At 45.6% G+C, this 11,170-nt stretch overlaps 1 protein-coding gene across 3 annotated transcripts in view; it reads right to left on the bottom strand.

Annotated features, from left to right (window-relative positions):
- Window positions 1–392: 392 nt before the first annotated feature.
- The window catches only part of NUMBL (NUMB like endocytic adaptor protein), a 300,123-nt gene continuing 289,345 nt past the window's right edge, over window positions 393–11,170 (bottom strand). For all 3 annotated transcript variants that reach the window (XM_069644461.1, XM_069644463.1, XM_069644462.1), the window contains one exon: window positions 393–10,286. In XM_069644461.1, the coding sequence (XP_069500562.1) occupies window positions 9,592–10,286 (695 nt within the window). In that variant the 3' untranslated portion in view covers window positions 393–9,591. The remainder of the gene's footprint in view (window positions 10,287–11,170) is intronic.

Below are 11,170 nucleotides of genomic sequence, written 5' to 3'. Positions count from 1 at the left end.
TTTTGCCCCATAGGGCATAATGGGAGTGGGGAAGGCGCTAATTACGGTGCCGTAATTAGCACCAAGGCGGTTTAGCGCCATGGATTTTAACGCCTGCTAAAAGCAGCTGTTAAAATTGGAATCAGGCGTTAAGGGTTAACGACGGCGTTAACCCTTAACGCCTGGGTCGTAATGACCTCCAATGTGTATCTGTCCTGGAATGCTTTCTGTCTGCTGCCTGGTGCCAAGGCATGGATATTACTGCCATGCTGATTTACTAACACAAATACATACCTGCTCCCAGTATGCAGAGAGGTCTTTCATCCACTGCACGGTGTCATGTAGATAACTTTCGCAAACTCTCAAAAAAAAGTCACACACAGGACGAGCAGTAACCACACAGGGAGTCTTGCTACATTATATTATTTATATGTTTTTGTACAATGTAGTTATAATACAAATACAAAGGTTTAGATACAAAAATTGGAACTCAAGATAGAAAATAAGTCCTGCCGGATTGTTACCACTATTTAACTAAATGTTTACAATCAAATATATGAGGTAACTTAGTTTTTCTGCAACATATTTACAACCTACATTTTATAACAGACACTCAGACGCACGTTTCTTGACTGTTAACACATTGCAGGCTGAATGCCAGATAGCTGGAGGTGTGGCTGAGCTTCTCTGCACAGCAAAATACGAAGACACTATACACTTCATTCAAGTTCTCCGGAATCAAGAATTTTATCTGAAAATCCATTTTAAAGGGGCACTGCCATACATATTTTTGTTTAAATACAATTGGAGTAATTGCCCATTGCACCATAGAGAACAACAATAGACGTGGGTACATATTTTAGTTTGTTGCGTAAACAAGCCCTCCAGTTGGCTTCTGGGGGGAGACACTTTACAGAGAATTCTCACAAAGCCTTTACTTGCGGGAAGAGAAACCAGCAGGTGCCCAGCGTGGATGCTGGCACAGTAAGGGTAGAGGATCATCTGAAACACGGCCATCTACCAGCAGCTCCCGCATTCCACAGACCCTGATGGGCGTAGCCTCTGCCAGCATTCTACTCCGGGTGCTAATGATACTTTGTTGCAACAGTTCTACAGCCATAGTTTTGTGCTTTTGAAAACTAAATGGGCAGCAAAACTGATTGGCTGATAAATGTCTCTTCACAACAGCCGATTGGAGGGCTAATAACTGGGCCAAATTGATTTATTTAGTCTAGTGCACTTCTCAATGATGCAACTGGCAATTCGTTTAAAAAAAAAATCTACATGCAAGGGAGCGAGTCTTGAAAACAGAGTTCCAAACATAGCCTGATTTCTACTGTCCTTTCAATGCCTCGGTTGCAAAAGGTACAGAGGCTTTGCTGCGATAAATTCTTTTTTTTTTTTCCATCAGCAGCAATCTAAGATGGTGGCTCCCCTGTCACTTGGTAGCAGCAATCTAAGATGGTGGCTCCCCTGTCACTTGGTAGCAGCAATCTAAGATGGGGGCTCCCCTGTCACTTGGTAGGGCCTGATATAGAGCTGGGTTTTTCATACTACGGATTAGTCCAATCCAGTTGTGTTTTCAGAAAGACCAACAATATGAAACGAATATCTAATACAATACATGTAAATTCTTTTCATACATAATTATAATTCATATTCTGATCACCAGGTTGGATTTTACTAGTCAGTGAGTTGGGCTCAGTCATACATCAGAAAGGAGCTTTCTTGCCAGTGCCACTTGCAGAAGCTTCCAGTCTAGCAAAAAGGAAGTCTTCCTAAGGCACCTGAACCAAATAGTGAAAGAAAAGAAGGACTGACACCAAAAGAAGTCTTCCTAAGCCACCTGGAACCAAAGAGTGGAGGAAAAGAAGGACTGACACCACAAGCAGATTGCTTCATTCTTTTCCACATTCGCTGGATGCTACCCCCTCCCTTTCTACTGGCGTATTAGGCGTTGCCCGGTGTATATTCCAGACTCAGCCTGGAGCAGATAGGCTTTGATTTTAGCATGCACTGTACTTGAAACCTGAAAGAGCAAGAAGCCCTGCTTTTGTTTTTAAATATGTTGTACAACGATAGCACTGAAAACAAAGAATTATACTTCCCTCAAACTGCTCACACCACCCCATGGGCCCTTGCCACAAACGCTGTCCTACTCAAGAGGGTACCGAAGGCTGGAAGTATTCTACGGGAGGTGTTTATGGCTTGAATTACAGGAAGGTAACGTCTGAAGCAAAGTCTGAAAGCAGCAAAGTAAGGCCTTCAGGGTTTATTCTGGAGATTCTGCTGGGCGCGGGCACCTCCTTTCTGAAGATTTCCTTTACATATATAGAGAGATGTGCATAAAGTATCCAAGGATGTAACAATGGGGAGAGGAAATGCTGATGAAATAGCTTTCAGGTTACCTTAATGGGCGATAAGGCCTGTTTCGCAGACAGATGTGTGGCCCATATGGGGATGAATTCTGCATTTCCCTAAAACATCTGGCATCAAATCCATTCATTTGATTCAAGAAACAAATACTTCCTTCCTGGGGCGCAAAACAATGGAAATTATCATATTTGAAGCTAGGTTTGCCAAGATTTACTTGGCATGCCTGCAGAATCGTAGAGTAAGGACCAGTGCTTTGGAGGCAAGTTGTCAAAGATTGCAAGTGGATAATTTGGAGACTGCAGAAGACAGGGATGTGCAAATGGCACCTGCTCGTGCATGGTGTGGCGATGGGCAAATCTTCAGCCAGTTTCTCCAGTGATCTCCATACATCCCCCTCAACGGCAGGTTTATGGACCTCATCAACAGTCTCACTGGAGATCCACTGTTTGCTATGAAATTGCTGCAATCCCTGGAACTGCTTAAAAGGAGGACAATCTTGGGAGCCCAAATTTTGATCCTCAGTCACCAATTGCCCTATCTCCGGCACCAACGAAAGGCGAAAAGTGAAAGGCAAGGAGAGCCACCATATGATCAAAAGGTGGGAGACTCATTATCCTCTACTTGCTTCTACCCCGAGGAGAAGATGGGCCTCCGAGGCATGCTGCAATGTGTTCTCCTATAAAAGTCAAAAGAAACGTGGAGGTGACCAGAGAAGAGAACACATTCTCATGTGGTCAACTTAAATTAATCATTGGAAAGGTCACCTTGAAGAACAGAAAAGCCCTCATATTTATTATTGTACCATATGTTGCATGGTGCTGGAGCCAGTGGCTTGCAGGTTAGCTTCCCATGTTGTTAAACTCCTTATGTAGTTCACCAGCACACATCCAACCATTATTTCTGGCACAGCAATCTTTTACTCTTAGGTCTGTTTATACTAGCGGTGGGAATCCTGTGCCCCTAACCCAGTCCTTAGCCTACAACTCCCACAATCACTCTGTTTCAGGTCCTTGCCCCATGTTATACAGGCCAAAGGTGGCAGTACCATTATGCTCAAGTCATGCCCACAGCAAGGAAGAAAGTGCGCAGGTGAGGTGGGTGCATGCATTCATTGTGTCTTTATCATCTGTGCGCCAGGATGTGGACCACACAAGAGTGTGAGGAGGGGCTGGCATGTGAGAGGCCTCTGGGTTACAAAGTAAAGCTGCGGACCATGCAAGGATGGATTAGAGACAATGGGCCTCATTACGACCCAGGCGGTAAGGGGTTTACGGCAGCGTAAACAGCGCCGACCCTTACCGCCTGAGTACGAGGTCCCTTAGCGCCATGGCGGATTTAACACCTGCTTTTAGCAGGTGTTAAAATCCATGGCGCTAAGGGACCATGGAGTTAATTACGCCACCGTAATTTACGGTGGTGTAATTAACGCCTTCCCCACTCCCATTATGCCCTATGGGGCAAAAACGGGAATGGGGAAGGGTAAATGGGGATTAGGGACTTACCGCCCCGCCAAGGTCGGAATGGGGCGGTAAGTCCGCCAACCACCATGGCGTAAACATAGTTTACGCCATGGTGGTAAAGTCACGGCCCAGGCGGTAACTTACCGCCTGGGTCGTAATGAGGCCCAATGTCTATGTAGGTGGTGCATGGTCATTAGGGCTTGGTGCAGTGGTCCCCCCCCACCAAATTAAAAGAGGTTCTACAACTTTTTTCTCCCATTTAGAGGCTGCTCCAAAATAAGAGCAGTGGCAGCATGGGCATAAGAAAGGCCTTATATCAGAGCGACAAATAGAAATAGAACCAACTCATCACTCACCATGGACTATGCTCGCTAGGGCTAATGGGAGTTGTAGGCTAAACATCCGGCGGCCACAGGTTGCCCACTACTTGTATATACAATCACGATTCAATGTGTACGCACAGCAGGTTAGATTGTTAGTCAAATATGTAGCATAAACCATCAGTGCCAGAGAATTTCCTTGAGATAATCTGGAAGGGTGGGCGTACAAGAAACATGTCTCAGTCATGTTGCAGTAGTCAGTGACAGTAGGCCCGTGGCACACGGGCCTCCTGGGCAGTTTGATAACATGAGGGTTTTTCCCTCCCAACTTACGGGGACAGAATGTGAAATGCAACAATCCGGTCAATTATTCCAGAACATTCCGAGGACGTTTCCGATTGCCACTTCCCACATGTCCTACTAATACATGTCAGCAGCTATGTCAAGCTTTCTTCACATAAAAAATATAACTAAACAAATATATTAAATAATATAAAATACAAATTTGGCATTTAAGTTAGCATAAAAAACATGGAGATTATCTTTTCGAATACTCTCCGCAATGTTGAGAAGACACAGGTCCTATACCTGCCCGCTGACAATGGAGCGCTGGCTTACTAGTCATGCGTCTACGACGGGGACTCTTTGTATCTTTATTGCAGTGTAGGGAGGGTTGGGTGCACTGCAACAAGAAGGTGAAGGGGGTAGAGTTTGGCAGATGGACTTTGGTTTCTTATTTTGAAAAGGTATTGCCACATCTACGTGCCAGCCACTTCCGTCGATTTCCCTACTTACAGATCTACTGGGTTTTGGCAGATTCCATGGCCTACGAATCAAAATATGATGGATTACCTGGAAAATATTATGTTGATGGTAGGTTCAGCAGAGCAGCTTGGCATGTTGCACAATATAACCAAAAGGTATGGAATATGCTAGAGTCAATGGTCTCCTAATAAATTATTAATGGTTTCTCTTATTGCCCAACTTGCAGGTGCATGATACGTCTGAATAGCAAGTCTTGGAGGAGTCCCAGTTTACCGGCCCATTGACTTCCCAGCATCTTCCATATTATTACTAAAGCATTTGTAAAGATCAACCTTCACTGCCAAGCTGGGTTCTTGGTGGCCCAAACATGAGCAGCGGAATGAAAGAAGGTTACTGTTATAGAGCCAGATTTTCAGAACTTTCTATATGACCACGTGGTCCTGATTGGAACGAATTTGATAAGCAGCAGCCCTGGAGTTGAGGGGCAGTGAGAGACAAATGCTCCCGAGTGGGATCTGCTGGAACGAGGAGTCAATAAAAGGATTTCTGGGCAGCGAGTAGCATTGGAGTTTGTTGGATGAGATGCAAGTGGTCCTAGGTTGTGGAAGGCTCTTGTCGGCCATAACGAAGGACTAACCTATTTTGGTGGCTTTGCTAGCCTAGCATTGACATTGCTGACCCTCATCATTATACTCGCTGGCAACACTTCACAAATTGCTGGCCTGAAGGGCACTCCAGTGGCAGAGTTGTTACTTCATGAATTGAAGATCCTTCTCTTACTTGCTGCCTCTGGTGGGTGCACCCATACTACTGGCAGTCTTTGGAGGATACCACATTTTGCAATAGCAGAACTTGAATAGCTGGAGCTGCTGGCCTTTTAAGGCACAGCCACTATGCAACATGCCGCAGTATCCAGAAATATGTCACTAACCCAGATTTATTTTTAACCCAAAGTGATTGACCACCCACATTTTGTGTGTCCTACATTGATGCAATCATTACTGGATACGAAGTTGGTGAACAACAATGTTTACGTTGTTTAGAAGCACAAAAGTATTCACTCAAATTTCCAAGAGACTTGTCGCACATTACCTGCACAATGCCACCTTCTTTAGCTATACAGGTAAATGTGCTGCAGCGTACCTTGAAAAACGCCAGTTTTTGTGTGCCACCAGCTTTACAGTGAGCACACAATTTGCAAATCATGCTGGAAGCGGGGGTGGGCCACTTGTTTAAGTAGGTGTCCAATTGCTTCCCAGTAAATAGCCTCCGGGTTTAGGAAGTAATATTTTTGAGGTTCTTTAAAGCCTGCATATGGCTAGTCAGTGAGCGGTTGGGAAGCCTGGATATGGCAATTCATTGAGAGGTTGGGCAGGGTCCCCAATTGGTTTACCCCTAATTTGGCACATTGCAGAATGGAAGCAAATTCAGTATGCAAACAAAACAACCACTTCTTTCCCACACATCACATCTGCAGCAGACAGAGCAGGTTTGGAGAAGATCGTCAGGTGGTTGGATCACTCTCCCGCCAAATGTGCTGGGAACATGTAGGCTTCTGCCTGCTGTTAAGAGAGCTGGTATGAAGAGAAATGAACTATAGAGATGTGAATGGCTAGATAACTACGTCCTTTGGAAGGGGTCAGAGTCAAGCCCTGGATCGGGTAAGATAACAACATGCTCATTGGAACGCATGGAGCCCAAACCATTGTAACTCAGTGTGGTCATTATTAGACTTCTTTGTCTCCAAGCTGCATAACTGCCCAAATGTGCACTGGGGGTCAGGATAGGTGTGCGCATCGGTTCTCAGACCAGGCCATTGATTTTTGGGTTCAACAGAAGCTCTCACCCAGAAGACAATGAAAAGGATATCATGCAAGTTCTCCCCAGAAGATGTTTTATGGATTGTATGATGGTATGCTACGTGGACACATGCTTTCAGCAGACCATGAATGGATCACATGTAGTATATGAAGCAAGTGTAGAGGATTGTCTATGACTTATGACAGTCGTCTCCATTAGCCAGAAAAGGGTCAAGACATTGATTTGGGGAGTACATGAGCAAAGCAACATTCAGGATCGAGGCCCGTCTGCTTAAATCCTTCATTGAGGTCCCAAGTGAATGGCAGCATAAGTTGCCACACTGAACCCACTTGAAATGAGAAGAATCAATTTGGCCTTAAACAAAATGAAGCAATTCTTTGAAGTCTCTTGCTAATATGTGGCCTGAAAATAAAGTGCAAACCCTTCTCCCCTGCACTGCCTCTGGGACCTACAATATCATTAAGATAAGCTGTTGTAACTTATCTCCTGCTGTATCCTTTGACCGATTTTGGATTTAATGTGTGAATTTCCATTAAGCTTCCACTAAAGTACACTGTTGATTTTATTTTAAATATACACTGACCTGGGTTTTCATAATTTATATGCAGTTTGGGTTTCAACATGAGCACAGGAGTAAAGGCCTAACTAGAATTCAGCAATTAGTTGAAGGCTTCTTTTCATGCCACTTGGTTCTGATTGAAATTTAGTAGTTTTGGTGGGATATGGGTGCTCTGAAGAAGTGATGGCCAAGAACAATCACACAAACTTTCAAAGTTTGGCAGCCAAATCATGGTTCTAAGAGGACTCTCCAGCTCCCTATTCCATTTACATAATGATACTGATGTGCAGCACCTCTCTGGGCACAGCCATTTAAGGAGCCTGGGACTTCCTGGGTGATTTCAGGATGACTTCGAAGGCCACTTGTAAGAACTATCCGAACTCTATTAACATTAGATGTCGGGGTGCCTAGCCCTGGATGTTCAAGAAATCTCCATGTCACAGATGACCATGTTACATTAGAAGTTAGGGGAAACAAGCTCACTTGGAGGCTGGAAATCAAAGAAAGGCCATTCAGAAAATCCTAAGCTGTTAACATGGCCGCACCCATGAACGAGTAGAAAGATTTTTCAAGCCGCTCTTTAGTCAAAAAAGACTGGGGCTGTAGTTTGCCTTAGTGAGAGTATTAGGGAGATCATTTCACAAATGTTTGCTACTGGACCATTCTACTCGACATACTGAGGACTCTGCGATTCCTAAAGACACAGCAGCATATTTTTGGAAAAACTAAATGTGAACACTTGAGAAAATGCCTCATTCACTTGTCATTGCACATTGCCCTTGTCAATGAACTCTGCAAGTTTGATCTTTTTTGAAAGCCACGGGCAAACCCAATCATATCAAGATCTTGAGCAAAACTACTAACTAATTTTACAAGCTCAGAGATGTAGACTGCCAACAGGTGGAGAAAGTACACATGCTGTAAACAAAACACTTGGGAACTCCATCCTAGACTTCCAGCCAGAGATTCTAGCTCACCCTTACAGGACACTTTGTGGCTGGCCTGCCTATAAACCCTGGCATGGCATATTCCTATCACAAGCAAGCCTACAAACAGCACTGAAATATAATCCTGCTCCATATAATCACAATCCATGTTAAAATGGTTGGGACCATCCTATGAGAAAGAATAGCTCTTTGCTCATGGCTTTTCTTACGGATCGCCAAAGATATTCGACTGTGCCACCATAAGAATGACCAACCACAGCCAGTTAAAGAGGGCTGCTCCAGAACCATGAGACTAGTCATGGGGTGGGTAAGTAGGGAGAGGGGATTGGGGCGGGGGGTCAGGTCTCATTAACAGAAGAGGTAATAGGAACTTCTGATCACAAGCTTGGATAAAAGGTGTTTGGCGGGAGGGTTTAAAGACTAGAATGGAGATAGTCAATTCTTTTTGTTTGTAAGGACACCTAGTATGTCCACATTTGAGAAATTTGCAGATAAAAGAAAATGAAAAAAGGCCACCCACACAAACTGTTTTGTAGCCACAACATTACAAGCAGCTGATTGAGAATTGGGTAGCCAGGAAGTGCCTACACGTGCACTTCACACATCCATCAAGTAGGTCTCCCAGATTCCCAAGAGTCCAGTCCGTATGATAGCGCTGGTGAAGTGGGCAGCAGCTTGGCAGCGGGAACCAATAAGGGGGTGCACCCGCTAATCACGTTAATCAGTACAATCAAATCACTGTCCGAAAGGCCTTATTTGTTTCTTTCTCTGTACAGTTGTCACAGTCCCCAGTTCCATCTTAGTTGGTCCCTACTGCGTTTCCGCTACTGTGACACTATGCACATCCCATTCGGTTCTCATCACCCTCTTCCCCCCCACAACGTCCACGACACACGTATATGGGACACTAATCTTCCAACAGGCACATCAAGCAGATCCTCCTGCTTAAGGAGAAGTGAATGCACATCGCCAAGTCCTTCCGGCAGTCAGGACCATTCTATGGCTGACAGCCAGCGTCATGTGCCTTACTAAACAAAAAAGTTCCCTTCATTGTCACACTGTTCCAGGGCGGCTCAATCTTTTACCAAGCTTGGCGGCTTCATGATCTGTGGATATGGAAATGTAGTCAACTTGCATTTGTTTTTTGGTGGGGTGGCCAGGTGATTTCATTGCCACCAGCTGCATCTCTACTCCCAAGCTTCAAATTCTCACTCTGGCCACCTGGAGCATCTTTAAAAACATGTGGTTCCTTGCAGGGGAAGTCATAAATATCAGGTCTCTGGTCAAAGACAAAGCTCACAAGTTCTGCTGTGTCTTTCAGTCTCAGAAGGAGGATATGCAGGGGAAATAGGGGACCTGCCCCATTAAAGTTCAATTTCAAAGGTCTTTTGTAGATCGTTTGAGAATGGGTTGGCTGCCCTCTGAGACCTGGACTCCAGCGCCGCCCACTGTGCTTCAAACTGGTCGACCTCCTGCATGGTGTTCGGCCCTTTCAGCTGGTTGGAATCTGGCGGCCAGGGTGTCCCATTGGCCGTGCCATTGACTCGAGGCCTGGCTGTGCTGCTCGCTTGCTGCATTGGGCTCGAATATTGACTGCCGGACATAGAGACTGGTGGGTTGTGCACTAGGCTCTGAGGGTACAGATTACTCTTGCTGGCCAAGTTTGAAGATTGCATTTGAGTGGCCGTGCAGAACACGTTGGCCACCATTTGGGAGGGTGTAATGCCCACCACAGGGACGCTTGGCGTTGGGTAGGACATGCTGCTGGCCATGGTGGGGTTGTAGGTGGCCATGGGTATGTAGGCGGGCTGCATGTGTGGCGCCATGTACATACTCGCTGGCGCAGCATCGTAGGCCATGGGGAAAGACTGCACTGTGGTTGGAATGGACATGGGCATTAGCATCATGGGCGGAGGTTGTTGCTGCTGCTGTTGCGCTTTCGCGGATTTGGCTACTTCCTCCAGCCAACGCTCTGCCTCGGAGGGGGTCCGCCTGTGCCCTGGCTGGAATGTTGAGCTACCAGATGACGTCATGGCATAATCTCCAAATGCTGCAGCTCCTGTAAAAACAAGAAGGAAGATGGTATAACCAACCTCTGCTACATACCATGGGGAAACAGCACTTCTACCACAACCATCCCCCAAACTCCCCATGCATGAGAATACATTAAGCCCATCTTTTTCAAATTGAGTTAGGCATTTGTAGAGAAGTGTTGATAAAGAAAGGTATCTGGAGCTTGACACTTCTTTCCAAGCCGGCCTCCCGACCCCAATCTCCTGGCCACTACTTTCATGCCGATTTTGCCGACGGGGCTGGTGGCCGAGAGGTGCCGTGACGGGAGCATATACTCATGCCACACTGTCAAATTAGTGCCAATCAGAACACCTGGGCCATGAATGGAAGGAACAGACAATGATGCTTCGCCCCATCTACTTCTCCAGTGGAAAATGTACACGAGGACAGGAGAGGGTGGAGCTCGAATGGAGTGGGAATTGGGGAGTAGTAAATAACCAAAACTATTACGAGATACCATTAAGCAACCATACCTTACTCTTTCAAGCCGCAATAAAGAACGGTAATGCTGCCAAGAACGACCAAAGCATGAACTGATATAGTACTCCCCGTTTATCCAGCTGAACCACATTGACTCGTACGAAGGTGAAACCGTGATTCGCAGACGGTAAAGAAAACATGACTTCCGGTTCTGAACTAGCATTAGGATAAGCCTTTATGAGCCATTCCTAAACACATACCACCAACCAAAACCACGCCTATATAATAACAAACCCAATACAAACAATGACAGCCTTTGCAAACCCTACCCCAAAAGCAGCTGATCCCCATAGCGTATCTGCTCAGACTGGAAGTAAACCACTCCGTTTATATACAAAGGGGCTACGCCTCTCGTGCGCCAGAAAGACATTCATGTTGCTATCCCACCTT

This window comes from Ambystoma mexicanum, chromosome 2p (genome assembly GCF_040938575.1).
Source record: "Ambystoma mexicanum isolate Mex_15411 chromosome 2p, UKY_AmexF1_1, whole genome shotgun sequence".
Lineage (NCBI taxonomy): Eukaryota > Metazoa > Chordata > Amphibia > Caudata > Ambystomatidae > Ambystoma > Ambystoma mexicanum.
The sequence above is the reverse complement of the archived record's forward strand: the minus strand, read 5'-3'. Positions and strand labels throughout refer to the sequence as shown.